The 18,494-nt window shown below is 39.5% G+C and overlaps 1 protein-coding gene across 3 annotated transcripts in view; it reads left to right on the top strand.

Moving 5' to 3' along the window:
• The window catches only part of AGGF1 (angiogenic factor with G-patch and FHA domains 1), a 1,405,627-nt gene that overhangs the window by 1,091,560 nt on the left and 295,573 nt on the right, over positions 1–18,494 (top strand). For all 3 annotated transcript variants that reach the window (XM_044058021.1, XM_044058022.1, XM_044058023.1), the window contains one exon: positions 6,979–7,030. In XM_044058021.1, coding sequence (XP_043913956.1) covers positions 6,979–7,030 — 52 coding nt within the window. The remainder of the gene's footprint in view (positions 1–6,978; positions 7,031–18,494) is intronic.

The following is an 18,494-nucleotide window of genomic DNA, read 5'->3' as shown; positions in this document are numbered from 1 at the left end:
ACATGTCTTGAGCTACAGGCATGAAGCACCAAGCAGACAGTCAGTGCTACAGGTGTGAATGAGTTGGGATAACTTATGCCAAAACTCCACATCTTAATCTCCCCATCGCTCATATCAAAATTCTCAAATCACTTCTTTCAAAACAAGTTTCCTTTAATAATTTTTTTCTTACAAAGTTTCTTGTTACTAAACTATGAATTAAATTCTTATAATCCATGTCAACTAATGGTCTTAGATTAATAACCCCACCAAAAGATATAGTAGCCCCAAATCTGACATCATCATATGTGGTGTTTCAATAAACATAATACTTCACATAGAATTTGTTCAAGAAAGCACATTTCCCATGCCTTTCCAAAGAAATAGTTTATCACCAGTCTATTTCCTACTTATGCCTCCTTCAGAAACATACAAAGTCTGTCCATCAGCATTATCATCTGGAGAGACAGCATATACTTACTAAGTTAGATTCAGGGTTGTATTTACTGGCAGACTTATTGTATCAAATGTCAAGTATTTAATGTCATGCAACCTTCTTTCTTCTTAAAAACCACAGCATCACAATTAGTATCCAGTAAATTTCTGTTCATTAAATTTAGTTAAGGTTCATCTTTTAATATTCATAGTTTACACAATACCCAAGTTTCAACCAGTGTACATAAATAAAGGTATAAAAACGACCACCATCCTACCCAAGTTAGAGAGTCCAATAGTATACATAAATAGTTACCCCCCCTCCCCCCAGACTGGGACATCATACAGCTATTCATAAAGATTAGTAAATGAACCCAGAGGGTGTATATTCATAGTTTACACAATACCCAAGTTTCAACCAGTGTACATAAATAAAGGTATAAAAACGACCACCATCCTACCCAAGTTAGAGAGTCCAATAGTATACATAAATAGTTACCCCCCCTCCCCCCAGACTGGGACATCATACAGCTATTCATAAAGATTAGTAAATGAACCCAGAGGGTACCCAATAATCAAACTTGTTCTAGAGGTACTTAATGCTGCCTCTGTACTGCCAACTTAAAAAGCCTTGAGCCCACATAATATTTTATTATCAAACACCCCCACAATATTAGGCCCTTTTAGAGGTATATCTGCATGATTCTTATCTACCTTTAAATAAATGCATCCATAAGAATATCCAGAATATTGTATTACATGAAAAACAGATGCAAGATTTTATATCTGAGGTCACAGAAAACACACTCATAGTCTGTAAAGCTGGCATATGTTTGAAACGGTGAATCAGAGAGTCTGTTCTCTAAAACAAACAACATTCATAACATTGATATTTTCAGCAAATATCATCAGTAGAGCAACTTCAGAGCAGAAAAATAAAGCAGCATACTTTATAACACTTGGGAGTGCCTTCTGTGTGGAGTCTTCATGGCCTCCCCGTGGTTGGGTAGCGTTCTAAAGACATGCTTGCGTAAATAGGCGTGCCTTTGTTGAAGGTTGGAAGTTGAGCTGGCACCTTGGCGTTTCGTAAAGATCTACTGCCAATCATTAGCAGACCGGAGTTCCGCTGTGGCGACCCCTTACCGGGAAAAGCCGAAAGACAAACAACAACAACTTTATAACACTTACCTGGGATTCATTAAAGGGCATAAGGCTTGCGCTAGAAAACTCTTGTTCCCATGACAGTTCAGAGATGCATAAGTTGCCAAGAGGAAGGTTGTTATCTTCAGCTAATTTGCATGTCTCTGAACCACAGTTAACTACCATGAAACGTACACCACTGCTGATTTGCACAGTGCAGTAGTTACCTGCTGTGGACACATTGTGTACATCTAGGAACCCCACCCCCACACACAAGTACACATTCAAACACACACATACACCACAGTCTCCATACCTGTCCCTAAGTTGTCTGCTGTTCTCCTGTCTAGTGATTCCACTACCCACAGCCTTAAGTCCTGCTAATACAAAAGACTTTTGAGTGCTCCCTGTTGTCTAGTGCTTCCTCCCATCCCTGTACTGCTGTGGGTGCAGTTAAGGCAAAAGTGTAATATCCCTGGAGGCTTCTGATTCCCCATCACCCTATCCCCATACTGCTGTAGGTGCTATTAAGGCATAATTGCAGTATCCCATATGGATAGTGTTCATCTCACCCTCCCCGATCAGCATACTAGTTTAAGTGCCATTACTCACAAGTGTACTGTGGTGACTAGTGGTTCCTATCACCCTCCAATCCCCATATTAGTTAGTGTTGTTTGCTGACACAGTGTGGCAGGGATGGCTATGCTGAACAATTTCCTGAATCAGTCAGCATGTAGATGCCTTCCTAAAAGCGATTGTGAAATGGGGGAGGGGAGGTAGAGCACATGACTATATGCCTGTCCCCCCTCACTGCCTTATTAGCATACGGCATGGCTGTAGAGCGAATGCTGACCTGTGCCATTAGTCTTCATGCTAGAGCATCATGTTGCACTGTGTTAAAGCTGTTTCTGAATTAGTGTTACCTCAACATATACACCTAACCTTTATGAATCCCCCATTGAGTTGCTCTTCACAGCTCCTGTCTGTTATCTTAATATTAGCTTTGTTGAAACTACTGTGTTCCAACAAATCAAGATATCTGCGTCATCCTAGATGTTTTAGCTAATACAGTATATAACCACTAGTATGTATATTTGCCACCTAAATCAAATTTAAAAATATATGCCAACTGATCATAATAAATTCATACACTGCACCTATATCTACCACTACATCTATTGCTTGACCTGTGTCACATATTATATGCACCTATTGGCCATCTTAATGTAACTTTTCCAAAATAAAAGTTATGTAAAGATGTAAGAACATAACACTAAATGTTACCTTAACCACACCAAAAATGTTCAAAGGACAAGTACTACATTTCTACATAAAGACACAAAGCAGACACATGCATTAAGACTTCTTAGTATAGGTCCCATTTATGCAAACAATTTTATAACTTAACCTCTGGGAATATACGTTTCAAACATTTTCAACAGTAATCAGCAAAATTGCTGTTGATGTCATTTGGTATAACTGGTTCTTATTATTTACTAAACTGCAATAAAAAAATTAGTGTAAACTATTAGGCATAAATCTTAAGCAATTAAGAAAAGTTAAGCAGTAACTGAAACAAAGGACTAACGGTGATAATAGTTGCACCATTATTTGCTGCTGTAGTCAAAACTCAGCATATCTAAATTAGTAACTTGCATAAAAGACATTTCTGGGTACATAACTAGATTTTTCTGTTAACATACTTCCTGTTACGGTTCTAATACTGAATGTCAACATGTTAATTTCAAACATATTCCCAATAGAAGACAGATGTCAGTTGGTAACTGCCTGTCATTATTTACTAAAGTCTAGTGAATTGTGCTAGTAATAACTGACAGAATGAATCTTAAAACAATTAGGTCAAACAATAACAAATCACTGGAGCAAAGGACTAATTGTAGTAATAGTTGCACCAGTATTTACTTCAGTAGTCAACATTTACATAGTATATCTTGATTAGTTTATTACATAAACATCCTATAGACTCTACAGAAATCAATACAGTTTTTCCATCAGTCTTCAAATAAAAAAAAAAGTCTAGTAGTGCTACTGTCTGCACCACTGTTTGCTTCAATAGTTAAAATCAGGTTTGTGTAATGTAGTAATCAAAATTAGAAACAATACAGGAACTTAAAGTATAGTTCTTGTTACACAGTTTTTTCAGTTGTCATCTGTTGTATATTCCTTACTGATTTCCTATAAATAAAGCATATTTACAACAGTAATTATAGCTTGAATAATATCAGCATTTACTTGAATGTGGATATTATCAAAGGAGTCACCATATACTCTTGAGTCCTTGAAATCTACAATATTTTATCTGTTAGTACATAAATATAATTAGCATGCAAATCTTTTGCAAATAAAATTATATCAAACAAGCAAGACTGTTTATAATAACATTGGAATCTTTCTCCCTGGTCCTCATTGAAAATAATCCTTGCAGTTTGACTATCCGAGTTAACAAATGTAAACTAAACTATGTCTCTGTGCTTTTCAGTGGGAAAATGAGTCCATTTTGCATATAAATAATCCAGATTCAACTGACACGTTTCCTGTATGGCCCAACATTTTGAATTTTTTTTTTGTTTGCCAGTTTAGGTTTATCCACTTGCCTTGCTGTGTGGTGTAAAGTGATGAAGGCCATTCTTAGTGTTAGCCAGCTGTTTAGCTTAAACAATAAAAAAGATAAGTAAATCCCTCTGTAGATTGTATTGTCTGTTGTAGTGTGGTTTTCAAAATGCCATGATCTTTAAAAACAGCATGTCCTTCTACTGAATATCTTTTTCACAGTTGTCATACTTATTATCATACAGCTTCGTGCTCAAATCATTAAGCAAACTGGACCAACGAAATCCTGAGTTTACCATACTTTCATTCAGTCAAAGGTAAAGGCAGTGTATAAGCTCTGCCTAACCCAGTGACTTGGTAAATCCAGTCCAAAGCATCATATTTGTTTCATATTTCTTTCTTTATTCTGGCCTTCTCTTCAAATGAAATCAGATGCTTTTCATTGCACACCTTCTGGCCTTGTATTTATTTCCTTATAACACATATCACCAGCTTTTTGTTTTAGTGGCTGCATGGTGTCATATTGCTCCTGCAATAACTCCATTATCAATTTTACTAAGTGCCAGTTGCGTGACATATCCAGCTGATAGTCCTGAGAAGTGATTTTTGACATCTTCATGCTTTGCAGGTCAGGCTGCAACCATGAGATCTTGTATTCCATTTCTTTTTACAAAATCACGGCGGTAGCGTTGTTACCTCACAGCAAGAGGTTCTCCCGTTCGATTCTCGGCTGGGCTTGGGAGTACCTTCTGTGTTGAGTCTGCATGTTCTCCCCGCGGTTGGGTAGCATTCGAAAGACATGCGTGCGTAAATGGGCGTGCCTTTGTAGAAGGTTGGGCATCGAGCTGGCACCTTGGTGTTTCATAAAAATCTACTGCCAATCATTAGCGGACCGGAGTTCCGCTGTGGCGACCCCTTACAGGGAAAAGCCGAAATACAAACTACAACAACAGCATCTTTTTCATTTGAAAATATTTATGCTGCTGTTGCAATGTTTGTGACATTTTAAGAAATGAAGGGTCTATATTAGATGATCGAACTTTCAAAAGTTCACCTGTCATATGGTCGACACCATATGATCGAATTTTTGAAAGTTCAAACGTTTTAACAGAGATCTCCGTACAGTGCGAAATGGGAAGATTTCCCTTTTCTGCACTATAGTGTGATCTTGAAGTTGGTATATTTAAAGAGCGGGGGTGTGGGGGGTGCAGGAGGGGGGGCTTTCCCCCCTGCTTAAAATGTTCAGGTAGGTTATTTGTGTAGTTTTTTTTTTTATTAGATTTTCGAACTTTTAAAAGTTCGATCATATGGTGTCGACCATATGACAGTTGAACTTTTGAAAGTTCTATTATCTAACATAGACCCAAAATGAATATGGTTAAACTTGCTTAAATAACACCTATGTGGTCTGGAATGTCACACCTCTAGCAGCATATACTTACTTTGCATTCCAGAGATTTTTCTGAAAAGTAAACTTAAAAAAAGTACAAATAGCAATGTTATCAGAAAGAAGTATTCTTTACGCTGATGATAGTGCATTCATGGTCTTTCCATAAATACTATAATGTATTATAATGCGCACATATCCCAAGTAATATTTTTTGTTAAACTTTGGAAACTATATCATTTAGATGTACGTGTGTGTATGTAATATGTATTGTTAGAACAGTTTTGTTAACTAGACATAAGATTTTACAAGACAACAAGAAATTCCTGTATGGGTGCATTTATTGAGATATTTATAGATTTATGAAAATGTATGCTTAATTGTATAATTAGTGATATAAATAACACTGAATATCTCTCAAGATGTGTACCTTACATTGCAAATAGCAAAGACAGTTTTCTTCAAGAATATCTAAAGTTTCACCTGATGTCTTGCAACAGTTTGTAAGTCACTTGTTTTTTGAAATATTGTTTATTTTCATAATTGCTAACAAACAGCTAGCAATATCTCAGGTATAAAGTGATATAAATGGACATTGACAATGAACTTTCCTGTCTCCCATGGCATTTCACAGCATGTCCCTCAGGTAAAATGTTTTTGAGGGTTGAGGGGGTTAGCATAATGGTTAAGATGTTTACCTTACAAATAAAGTGAATTGTTTGATTTTTAGATAAAGTAACTAACTAGGCTTAAAATGACCCGCAAGGGCAGTTAGCCTAGCACTAACTTGTGAACCAGTGAAATGTAAGGCTCTCGGATATGAAAATATGAACATAAGTATGAAAATATGAATAAGTAAATTAATTTCTCTTCTGCAGGACATTCTAGATTAACTGTCTTAGTTTCATTTTATTAATAACTCTTTGCAGTTTCTAATGCTGCATGCTGTCTATTATTAGCTGACAAGCCACTTGGGTTTAGGAAGCCAGGTGGAAAAAAGGTCTGGATGCTATAAGGAGTTGTGGTTGTGTACTGGAAGTATACAGAAAATGGCGTTATATGCTTCAGCAATACAGTGAAACTATATTTTCATAAACCAAATGACTAGAAATGTCCTTCTTCGTTAAATGCCATGAGGTCTCCTGTTGCTGAATCATGTTTGAAGTTTTTGGTGCCTGTTGTGTGATACAAAGGACCATCATGCCACGTCCTTGTTTCTAATTTCCAAATAAAATAACTATGTTATAAAGTATGTCACATGTATGCATCTGCTGTTACAGCATCAGTGAAAATAAAACAGGCATATTAGCATTATATACTGTATGAGCATGTCTTCCCCATATCTCCTAATTCTGGTTTCACTCTTTAATTAATTAATTTTGTTCATCATTAATTTATTACATTATTAATTTATAATTATGCATTCTCTAAAATCATCATGGTCAGTAAATTGTTTTTATTTACAGGGAAAAGGACATGGAACACATCATCAGAATACCAGAACTTGGAGTCAGTAAGGTGAATCTCAACTGATTTATCTTTTTGCCCAGCAAAGCTATAGTTAGTCCAGTATTATCATGTTTTGTATTTCTTGTACTCTTGCATTACTCGCATGTCCTGTCTGTCCTTAAACTAGTTTATGTCTCGGGTGACCAGATCTCAGTGATAGGCAACTTTAGTTTTGACTTGTCAGTACCTTTTAGCTGGTAGTATGACAGAATATGCTGTACTATAAAAATTCATATCTGATGTTGTCATTTTCATTCGTTCCTCAATTAATGGGCCTCAGATCCAGCCTTGGATCCAGCTCGGTCACTTTTACTAGATTCACAGATCCAACTCTCGAGCTTCTCCCTTACCCTCAATGTCCCACTAACCTAATATACCTCAGATATTGCTTGCTGCAATATCGCTCAGACACAGGTCATCTTCTCTTAAGCTTTTGGGTGTTTTTTTCACTATTTAAAGGTGACAAGTTGCTTTCTGTGCAGTTTTTTGGGTTCTGTCCATCAAGCACTAGTGGGAAAAAATCCTTCACTGTATTTTGAAAACTTTTTCTTCTTCCTTTATGTCCTAAAACAGCAGATAAACTGACTGGTTTTTAAAAAATGCACTTCCTGTGGGCATAAGATTCCCAATTCCGATGCCCACAGAGAATGTGTTCTTTGTTTGGGCACTGCCCATTTAAAAAATGATTGTTCTGTCTGTGCGGGGTTTAATTCCAGGTCTCTTAGTGACCATAGAAGTAAACTAGTGATAAAGAGTCCGTCTTCCCCCTACTTCTTCCTTGGCAACTAGGGCTCAACCCTCCCCCCCACCTCCAAGATATCCAAAAAAAGGGAAGCCTGATTCAGCTCCAGAAAATAAGGACCCTAAGAAGAGGTCTCCAGACCATTCACCAACATCAGCTCTGACCTCCAAGCCTCCTGCAGAAATTTCAGAAAAGTGAGATCCTGCCACCTCAAAGCCTAGATCACCTCGGATCTGGTCACCGCTGTTCTCGCTGGAGCCTATCTCTCAACTCCACTTGCATTTTTTCCAGGAGACACTTCAGGCCTTCTTATGCCAGCTCCTCCTTTAGGTCTTCCAGGAACTTGTCTGAATCAGAGGTGGATAAGATGATGAGGAAGATCCTCAGAGCTCAGATCCAGATGGGGGGCAATCCTGTCTTTGTCTCCCATTGGACCTGTGACCTGCCCTCAACTGATCATCAACTGATATCTCCTGTGATACGTCCTGTGGTTTCAGAACCCTTGAATCCAAGATCCTTGAGGGTGTACTTTTTGGATCCAAAGACAGATCGTTCTTGGACTCTGACCATGTTCCTGAGTCACCCGGCTCCAATGCTTTCAGAGTAGGAGGACTGTTAGAGCCAAAGCATTGATGCCAGCTCCAGGGGGATGGGGTCTACTCCAAAGTTTTCAGATTAATCTTTGCCTGTAGTTGCATCAGTGCTGGAGAGCTTGGGTCCATTTCCCTCTTTAAGACAAAAATCTGGGGGGATTCAAGACTTGTTGGCATAAGAGCCTTCATCTCCGGTGCTGCTGCCTTCTGTTTCTCCTAGACCCTCTGATTTTGAGCTAGTGGAGAGGGTTTTCTCCCTCTGCCTAGAGGGAAGACATCCTTGTCCCCTTCAGATCCTAGTTCTCTTCCACCATCTGATAAGAGTTCAGTGCCTCTCACTTCTATCCCACTGGGACAGCCTACCTGAACAAGCCTGCATTCAGTCCCTTGGTACTACCCTGACACTTCTGATATCTCAACAGACCATCCCATTGATGAGGTCGCTAGGATGATGACATGTTAAAGGAGACACCTAGATTCTCCTCAGGATCTCTAACTGAGGCCACAGACTTCGATGAGGGGGAAGAGTCCCTCAGATCTCCACCTACAGATGTTTCCTTTGGAGAAGTACTGGAACTTCTAAGGCAAAAAGGTGGCTAATCTTCCAACCCCTCTTCCCAGGAGGAGTCGGTGTTCCTGGAGGCTTTCAGATCTGGCCCAGCTGTGTCTTGGGTGACCCCTTTGGCTCATGAATGGATAGACCTTGCCTCACATCTTGCATGGAAGGAGCTAGATACTGTGGAGCTTATCCCCCAAAGGACAGAGCACACTGGAGCAAGGGGGTCCCAGCGGATGGCATGGTTGTAGCAGCAGATACTAAAAAAGACCTTGCAGACCAGGGTTCATGTGTTCATCCTCCTAACAAGGAGTCCAGGGTTTTCATAGTTTCATAGGTAGGTACTAGGCTATCGGCCCAAAGGCCTAAGTAAGCCTAGCCAACAAGGTTCCTTGGCTTACGCCACCCAAGAAAGTTAATTTCCTGTGCCCTTGTTGAGCAGAGCCACAGACGTGATCCTCGGGGTGTATTTCCTATTTCCCATCCACTCATCAAGATTTCTTGAAGAGTGCTAATGAGGAACTGTGCATGACGTAGATGGGTAGCTTGTTCTAGAGTATAGGAATCCTCTGGGACAGGAATCTGTCCCTCCAGCTTGTCCTGTTTATTGTGATGACAAGGTTTAGGTCCCTAGAGCATGTAGCCTGTAGGGATTGGGATTTCTTTAGGTGTAGCATGTCCAACAGCTCTGGGTTTAACATAGCTTTATATGTTAGGCAGAGATCACCTCGGAGTAGGTGATATGCTACGAAGTAAAGCTGGAGTTTTTTGAGACTGTCAGTGTAGGGCATTTGTTTGAGGCCAGTAATCCTCTTTGTGAGGTACTTCTGTGGCCTTTCCAGCTGCTGCAGATGTCTTGTGAGGTACATTCCAAAAGGGGGGGTTGTACTCTATAATGGGTCTAATGAGTGCCAAGTAGAGGGGAACAATGACTTCTTTTTTCCTGGATGAGAACCCTTTTGTGATGAGGTGTATCACATAGAAGTATTTCCTGACTACTGTGGCAATGTGATTATCAAAGGAGAGACTACTGTCCACATGGGTCCCCAAGGCCTCTTATCACACATTCGGCATTAAGTAGACTGCCATTTATGTGGTAGTTCATGGGTACAGAGTTTTTACCAGAGGGGATGACCATGCACTTTTTGGCAGTGAGCTTGAGGCCATGCCTCTGACACTAGGCATCTGTCTCAGTGAGACCCTTTTGTAGGATGTCCACATCTTTGGGGAGTCCACTATGGCTCCTAGTTTGCAGTCATCTACGAACTTCATTTGCCAGAGGCCTTATGTGTTAGCCTGTACTTCAAAGAAGTAGATACCAAGCAGGAGAGGTCCCAGGACTGAACCCTGTGGTACTCCACTTGTCACTAGTTTGAAGTCAGATTTGGAGTCTGCAACTTTTACAGTGTGGGTTCTGTCAGTGAGCCAGTTGGCAAACCCATCTTGTGACATAGGAATTTATACCTAGTTTAGTGAGTTTAGCTATAATTCCAGAATGGGGAATGGTGTTGAAAGTTTTAGTGAGGTCAAGATAGGCTGTGTGAACCACCTTACCCTCGTCTACGGCTTTGGTGACTGCTTCAAAGAAGTCAGTCAGGTTCAGAAGGCATAATCTGCCTTTCACAAACCAGAACTGGTTGGGGTCCAGAGTTTGGAGGTTACCAATGTCTTTGTTTATGAGTTCCATGATGATACGTTCCATGGCCTTGCAGACCAGGCTCGTCAGACTAATAGGGCGATAGTTTCCAGGATCAGTGGTGGCTCCCCCTTTGTGGAGTGAGATAAATGTTGCTGTGCACCATTCAGTGGGCACAAAGCCTGATATGAGACTATGATTGAACATGGTGCTTAGGTGGGAGCCAGTTTGTTCTGAAGTTTGTGTAAAATGCAGCCTGGGATGTAGTCCAGTCCCATGGATGCTGTGTTTTTGGTTTTAGAGAGTGTAGCTTTTACCTGCATAGATGTGATTACAGGGACTCTTGCATTCTTCCTGTATAGATATGGGCCCTTTAGGGGGGTGAGAGGGGGGGTAAAGTTAGCACTGAACCTATCTGCCAGGATGTTGGCAATATCAGTTGGTTCTGTAATTTTCGTGCCGTTGTGCTGTAACTCAGAGCAGATCTGGGTGTTGCCATTAAGATTCTTGACATAACTATAGAATACTTTGTGGTTGACCTTAGAATCAGTGGCAATTTTGTTTTCATAGCTAGATTTGGAGGATCTTATAAGGGATCTCAGCTTCTTAACTGAGGCTGATGAGGGAGCTCCTCCACTCATGAGAGATTTTACTGTCTTTTGCAGCAGTTTCTTCCTTTTGTTGTAGACTTTGTTTATGGCAGGGGACCACCAGATGGTTTCCTTTTTTTCGAGGATAGCGTCTTGGTTCTGTTTGGAATAGTATGATCCATGCACTTGTGTAAGTACTTATAGTTTGCATTTGTGTAGGATTCAGCAGTCGTAACTGTGTTGTCCATCTGCATTGGTGTCATGAAGTTCGCCACTTCTGTCTTAAGAAGCATGAATTTGGCTGTGGAGAAACTTGTTACCGTGGTTTCCTTAATGGTGGGTGGGGACAGAATGTGAATATCTAGGATGATTAGCTTATGGTCGGATCTGACCAACGAGGAGTTGACTTCAGGTGTGGGACACCAGTCACTCATGTTGGTAATGACTGGGTCTAGGATATTGTTGCCCCTGGTGGGGTTGTGGATAAGTTGATCCAGGGAATTGGAATTTATGAATTCCAGACAGCGTTGCGCGAAGGAGTTGGTACATGAGTAGATTTCCCAGGTAATGGTGGGGGAGTTGAAATCGCCCATTATTAGGGTGTTTGGTTGAACCCTAATATTTTCCAGTATATCAAGAAAAGAGGAGTGGGAATCCTGGGGCATGGTGAGAGATCTGTAGCAAGCTACAATTTGGATTGCAGTTTTGCCCAGAATTAGTTGCACTTGGATAACCTCGGATGCACTATGCTGTGCAACTAGCCTGGAGGTGTGGATATCCTTAATGAATATGGACACACCTGCCTTTGGTGTTCTGGTCCAGGTTAGATGGCCGAAAAGTTTGGTATGAGTTATCGCTTGGTAATGCAAGGGTGCTGTCTAGAGCCTTGAACCAGGTCTCAGTCACTGCACAGATATAGATGTTCTCCATTTTAAGGAGTGCCTCGAGTGAGTGCATTTTGCGAGTTAGACTTCTAGCATTGAGTGGCATTACCCTCAGTTTTTGCTTGCCTGTTCCTGTTACGGTGGTGAATTTGTCATTTGAACCTTGCCTAAAAAAGGCACTATAGAGGGGTGGCAATGTTTTTGTGTTTCTATGTGTGGATTTTGGTGGTGTAGGTTTAGTGGTACTATGTGATGAGTATGGTGTGGTGCAAGTGTTTACCTTCTCCTCTTGACTGTCAAGTTCAGTCTTGGTTAGAGAGAGCTTTACCTCCAGTTTGGCTAGATAGATGCATCTTTCACAGGTTGTGGTGTTGGGTGGAAGGAGGAGAGGGTTGTCTGTCTACATGAGGCAATTGCTACATTACCCTAAAAGATGCCCAGATTCATCAGATAGACAGGAGAGAACACTGGGAGCTGACCCTTGGACATGCCTGAATAAAAAATACTTTCCTCTAGACAGGTGAAGAAAGTGAGTATAAGAGCTGTTTTTCTCTAAGCAAGTGAGGAAAGTAAGTACAAAAACTGTTTTCCTCTAGCTAAAGATGAAGGATGAGTGCTGTAGTAACTTGTAGCTTATTTAGTGCTAACAACAAGTTCTGAACAAGTGCTAAGCACAAATAAGCAAATTCAAGTGCTAAAACTAAATATCTGTACCTGGATCTTGTGGTAGATAGGCTACCTAGTGCTTACCACTCTCAGTGATAAGCTAGAAGGCTTCCCTCCAACACAGAAAGGCTTGGGGGGAAAGGTGGGAAAAAAGCGCAAATGCAAGCTTTTAAACCAGAAGGTTGAAAGAGATGGAAAAACTGCCCAAATGGCCAGTAAACTACAATTTATGGGCCAGAAACCACTCTTGTGGTAGATAGGCTACCTAGTGCTTACCACTCCCACTGATAAGCTAGAAAGCTTCCCTCCAACTCAGAAAGTCTTGGGGGGTTCAGAATCTTTCAAACAGTCCTGGATACAGCAAATCTGTCTCTGGACTAGACTGGTTACAGGAAAGATGGGAAACAAGCGCAAACATGGGCTTTTAAACCAGTAAGTTGAAGGAGATGGAAAACTGCCAAACGGCCAATAAATTACAATTTCTGGGCCAGAAACCACTCTTGTGGTAGATAGGCTACCTAGTGCTTACCACTCCCACTGATGAGCTAGAAGGCTTCCCTCCAACACAGAAAGGCTTGGGGGGCTCAGACGCTTGCAAACCGTCCTGGCTACAGCAAATCTGTATCTGGAATAGACTATTTACAGGAAAGGTGGGAAACCGGTGCAAACGCAGGCCATTTGAATCTTTCACTAAATCAGACCTAACATTTTTGTCCTAGAAGACCTTTTTCCTAGTTGCCATTATGTCAGCTAGATGAGTATCAAAACTCCAGACCCTTTCTTCCAAGACTCCATACGATCTTTCATTGTCTTAACTCACTAACCCATTCATTTTACCTAAGGTGGCTTCTGAGTCTAACATTAATCAGGTCATTAACCTCCTTGTTTTCTTCCCAAAAATTTCCAATAAAGGTGAATACTTACTGAATGTTTTGGATGTATAAAGGCAACTTGGTTTTTATCTTCATTGAACAAAACAGTGTAAGAAACTTCTCTGTGTGGAAGATTTTCAGTCCCTATATCTCTAGTTAATCACTGGATATTAATCGGATCAGACAATAGTAGTAGAAGTAGCGAACTTAAACTTAAGTAAAAAAAAAATAATAAAAAATATATAATTGTACAGAATTACTAAGTATTCGAAAGTAATCCAAGCAAGGCAGACAGTCTGTTTGCAGGAGAAAATCCTTTATTAAGTAGACAGACAAGTGATCCAAGTAAACAAAAACAGAGTAATAGTTTCCTTACAAGCTTTCTAAATATATATACACTTTTTATCAGGCAAGGGAGTGTTTTTTTGTGCTGTAAAACAAGTGTTATTGGTACACATGTTAAGTTCATATCCCTTCCCTCATCAGTGTGACATTCGAGCAGGTCCTGCCCTACTTAGTAGCTGTCATAATAATATAACCCTTATGTACTTTAAATAAAATTTATAATGATCCTGAACATCCCTTATATTTTGGAGAAACATGAGCTCATCTGGCAATTAAAGCTGAAATATTTTAGGAATCCTGGACTAAACTACTACTGTTCAATTAAAAGTGTACTGGAACTTAGAAAATTGCCACATTGTTTACATGACTAATTTTATTTTATTTTATTCTACCAGTTGGTTTTAAATACCATTTTAAATTAGTTGTAATTTAAGCGTATATGTTGTTTTCATCATCATACATTGTTTCTTATTTTTTTTCTTTTTCTGGTTCTCTTTTTTCCACTTTATTCAAAATAATGTGTAATAACAATACTAATTATACAATAATATTTTTATTGATAGTTTTTAGGGTTCTTGTACACATACCTGAAGAATTCTAGAAGGACGAAAGCGATCTTTGTAAACAATAGGTTATGAAAATAGAATATGATTTTTACAATTGATTTTTTGCATGCAAAGTGTATATGTATATATTTACATATATATTTTTGATTGCCAAATGGACTGAGGTTGATATATTTCCAGCAAATCACAGACTTAGTTGTTGTTGTTGTTGTGTCTTTCGGCTTTTCCCGGTTAGGGCCGCCACAGCAGAACTCCGGTCCGCTAATGATTGGTAGTTGATTTTTACGTGCCGAGTTACCAGCTCTGACGCACAACCTTCAACGAAGGTACGCCCATTCACGTATGTCTCCACGCAGAAGACGCTCTAGATGAGAATCGAACCGGACAGCATCTTACTGTGAGGCGACAGTAATCTACTTAGTAATCTGGTTAAATAAGAGGTACCACATCATTATAAATTTTATTTAAAGTGCATAATAAGAGTTGTATTATTATGAGGGCTAGTAAGTAGAGCAGAACCAGCTCGAATGTCACACTGTTGGGGGCAGGGATATGAATTTAACATGTGTACCAATAAAACTATGTTTTACAGCACAATAAACCACTCCCTTGCCTGATAAAAAGTATATACATATTTAGAGAGCTTGTGAGGAAACTATTACTCTATTTTTGTTTTACTTGGATCGCTTGTCTGCGTACTTAATAAAGAATTTTCGACTGGAAACAGACTGCCTGCCTTGCTTGGATTACTTTCGAATACTTAGTAATTCTGTACAATTATAGATTTTTTATTTATTTATTTATTTTTTTTACTTAAGACAAGTTTAAGTTCGCTACTTCTACTACTGTTGTCTGATCTGATTAATATCCAGTGATTAACTAGAGATATATGGACTGAAAATTTTCCACACAGAGAAGTTTCTTACACTGTTTTGTTTTTGGACCCACTATACTTGTTTAGTGGTTTGCTTTGAGACTTCGGGGATACCACAGAGATTACTTGTTTTTTTCTTCATTGAACCAAACATTTCAGAAAATCTGACCAGTTGTTTGCATCCTTTTCTCATAATTGGGCATGGCAGTTTTCAAACTAATTTTAGCCAAATAGTTCACTGATTGCATATCCTCTGTCCATAACAGAGAGGTTTGTCTTGGCCTAAGCTACTAAGAGGGCACTCAGTGAGGCCTACGATGACCTCTTCACCTTTTTGGTCAAGAGCTTCGATAGATGATTTTTGTGCAGCTGCTACTTGGTCCAGTGCTAATACCTTTATTGCTAACTGCAAATTGGATTTGATTTCTAGGAACAGAGCTACTTTGGGCCCCACAGTATTTTGAAATATCCTTCCATGAGGACCACCCAAGGTTCATCTACCTGGGGACTCTGTCCCATCAGTCGAAGAATGAATGAAAATGACAATATCAGCTACAGAAGTTATGTACTCACCCCAACGATGCATCTGTGTTGTCAGTTTTCATTCTTCAATTTCCTGCCTTCCTAACCCTCTTCCCTTTCTTCCTGGAGGACACCTAAGGGTTTTTTCCTTGGGAACCAGTGTTTCGTGTTTGAGCTCCAGTTTTCTCTCTGCTGATTTTTCTCAGTTGATTCTGTATAGCACAAACAATTATTATTGGGAGCAGCAAACTTGATCTGAGATATAGTAGGTTAGTGGAACATAATTGGTAAGAGAGAAGCTTGAGAGTCGGATCGGAGACAAATCAGTTGAGGAAGAATGAAGATGGACAGCACAGATGCATTGTTATGGTGTGTACATAAGAAAAGAACCAATGAGCTAGGAAAAGGGATTAGCTGCAATTTCTAAGAAATCTGTAATAAGAAAGTTTTTTGTTAGGGTAAGGTAGGGTTAAGTAGAAGGGGGAAAAAAGACAAGAATGAAAAAAATCACAAAAAAGACGCTCTCAACACACTAGGAGCTCAAGAGAACTGCAATCCCAGTCCGGCTTGATGAGCGGCAAGCAAGATCTGGGGTAATCTCGGGGAATGAGGCATTATGGGTAAGGGAGGAGCTTGAGAATCAGCTCCTAGGGCTGTAGAAAGCAGCCAATTCAGATCCGAACCCCATATGTTGAGAAATGAATGAAAATGTTAACATCAGTCTTTGGTTTTTCTTTTGCTAGTTTAAAGAGAAGAAAATGACATTGCTGTTATTCAAACTCCAGAGTCTTAACTGATAATGTTTGCTGTTTGGAGGTCCTTTGGCTTACCTGCAAAGTGAATATTTTAATATAGAAAATCCAACCCAGGAATATCACAGCATGATGGAACAATGAGTCCCCAAAATAGAGAACCAGGTGGAATGGGAAGCAGATGATTTGGAGCTTTTCGCAGGAAACCAGTACTTTCCACTACCACTGCCACTTTTGCATAATTCAACCTGTAACTTTGCCTGCTCAGTTTTGCAATTCTCATGCCGAATCAAGCAAGGAACAAATACAGAATGCTTCCAGCACTTAATGTTAGGACTGTTAGAGACAAAGAACAACATAGCTATTGTGGTCCAAGAAAGGGAGGATTATATTAGGCTGTTACAGATCATAGTCATTGTCCTCAGTTTGTATTTATTCATCACTTACTCCTGTGCTAAAAGCAGCTAGATATTTTATTTTTCACTTTTTCTCCTTTTTGTTTCTTACTTTCCAGCCATTCCAGTGCTTCCATCAGTTTCTGGGTCTACAAGCTCTTCTGCCCACCCCCACACTTTCTCTGACCCACACCTGCCTCACATCTGAATCATAAGGGCATCGGGGGGGGGGATGTTATTGCTGGTAACTGCTTCAACAAAGTATTAGTTTAAGGGTGTGAACACGTATGCAGCCAGTTTGTTGTACGTTTTATATTTTTTTTTCCCCTAACAGATTTGTTTTTCAATTGAATTGTACAGGTGATAGGTCACATTAAAGGTGGGAAAAGTTTTGAAATGATTTATTGTGGTCTCATTTTTATATCAAAATAAATCTGGCATTTTAACAGGGGTGTGTACACTTTTTATATTCACTGTAAGTTTATGAAATTAGTATTGTCTCAATCATTGATGTTGGCCAAAAGTGGTCTTTGCAATACTTGCAATGTGCCCAGAATTTACTCCTTCAACAATTCATATGGAGTTACATGTGTAGGTAGCATATGTAAGTAAGACTGTAAATTATGACACCAATTGCTCCTACTAATATTGGAACTGTCTGGGTGTCCTTCTTCCACATTACCCTTGTTTCTGTCTGCAAGTCCTGGTATTTTTATGACTTTGTGTGTCTCTATACGTAAGACAATGTAATGACTGGGTGTAGTAATTTCAATGATTAATGCTCTTTTTGTCTTCTTTTCTTGGACTGCTGTATCTGGTTTTCTCTCATCTATTTTTGAACTGTTGGTAATGGGTGATCCCATGTGACATAAACGTCATCATTCTCTACAATGCTTTGTGGCTAATGTTTCCAGTGCTTCTCAGCTAATTCAGTATTATAATATTTGCACAATCCCCAGTGCAACAGTCTTGCCACATTATTATGCCTTTCAGTGTACAGGCTGCTTGCCATGAGTGTATCACAGCCAGCAGCAAGATGTGCAATTTTTTCCAGTTCTGTTTTACAGAACCTGCATTTGTCTGTTTCTCCCGTGTGCTCAATGGACTTTGTAAACCAACGTGTACATAATCCACTGTCCTGGGCCGCCAGTATTAACCTATTATCTTTTGGTTTACATGCATGTGTCCTTAACCATTCCTGCATCAGATCCTGATTGACATGAGGTTGTTCCTGTAGTTTTCTGTTTTTGCAACTATATATATGCTTTTTTCACATTTCTTGCCTTTTCATCTGATCCTTCTTACATTCTTTCTTTTGTTTTTTTGACACATTCAGTTGCTGCCTGATTTTTATCTACTTCTGGTTTGGTTTACATTCCCACTTGAAACATCTATGCTTAGACTTGTTCTCTTTATATTTCAAAACTATCACTATGTTTGGATTTGATGAGGTCAGCAGATATGTATGCAGTCCTACAAC

This window comes from Protopterus annectens, chromosome 16.part0, assembly GCF_019279795.1.
Source record: "Protopterus annectens isolate FY-2018-M chromosome 16.part0, PAN1.0, whole genome shotgun sequence".
Classification (NCBI taxonomy): Eukaryota; Metazoa; Chordata; order Ceratodontiformes; family Protopteridae; genus Protopterus; species Protopterus annectens.
The sequence above is the reverse complement of the archived record's forward strand: the minus strand, read 5'-3'. Positions and strand labels throughout refer to the sequence as shown.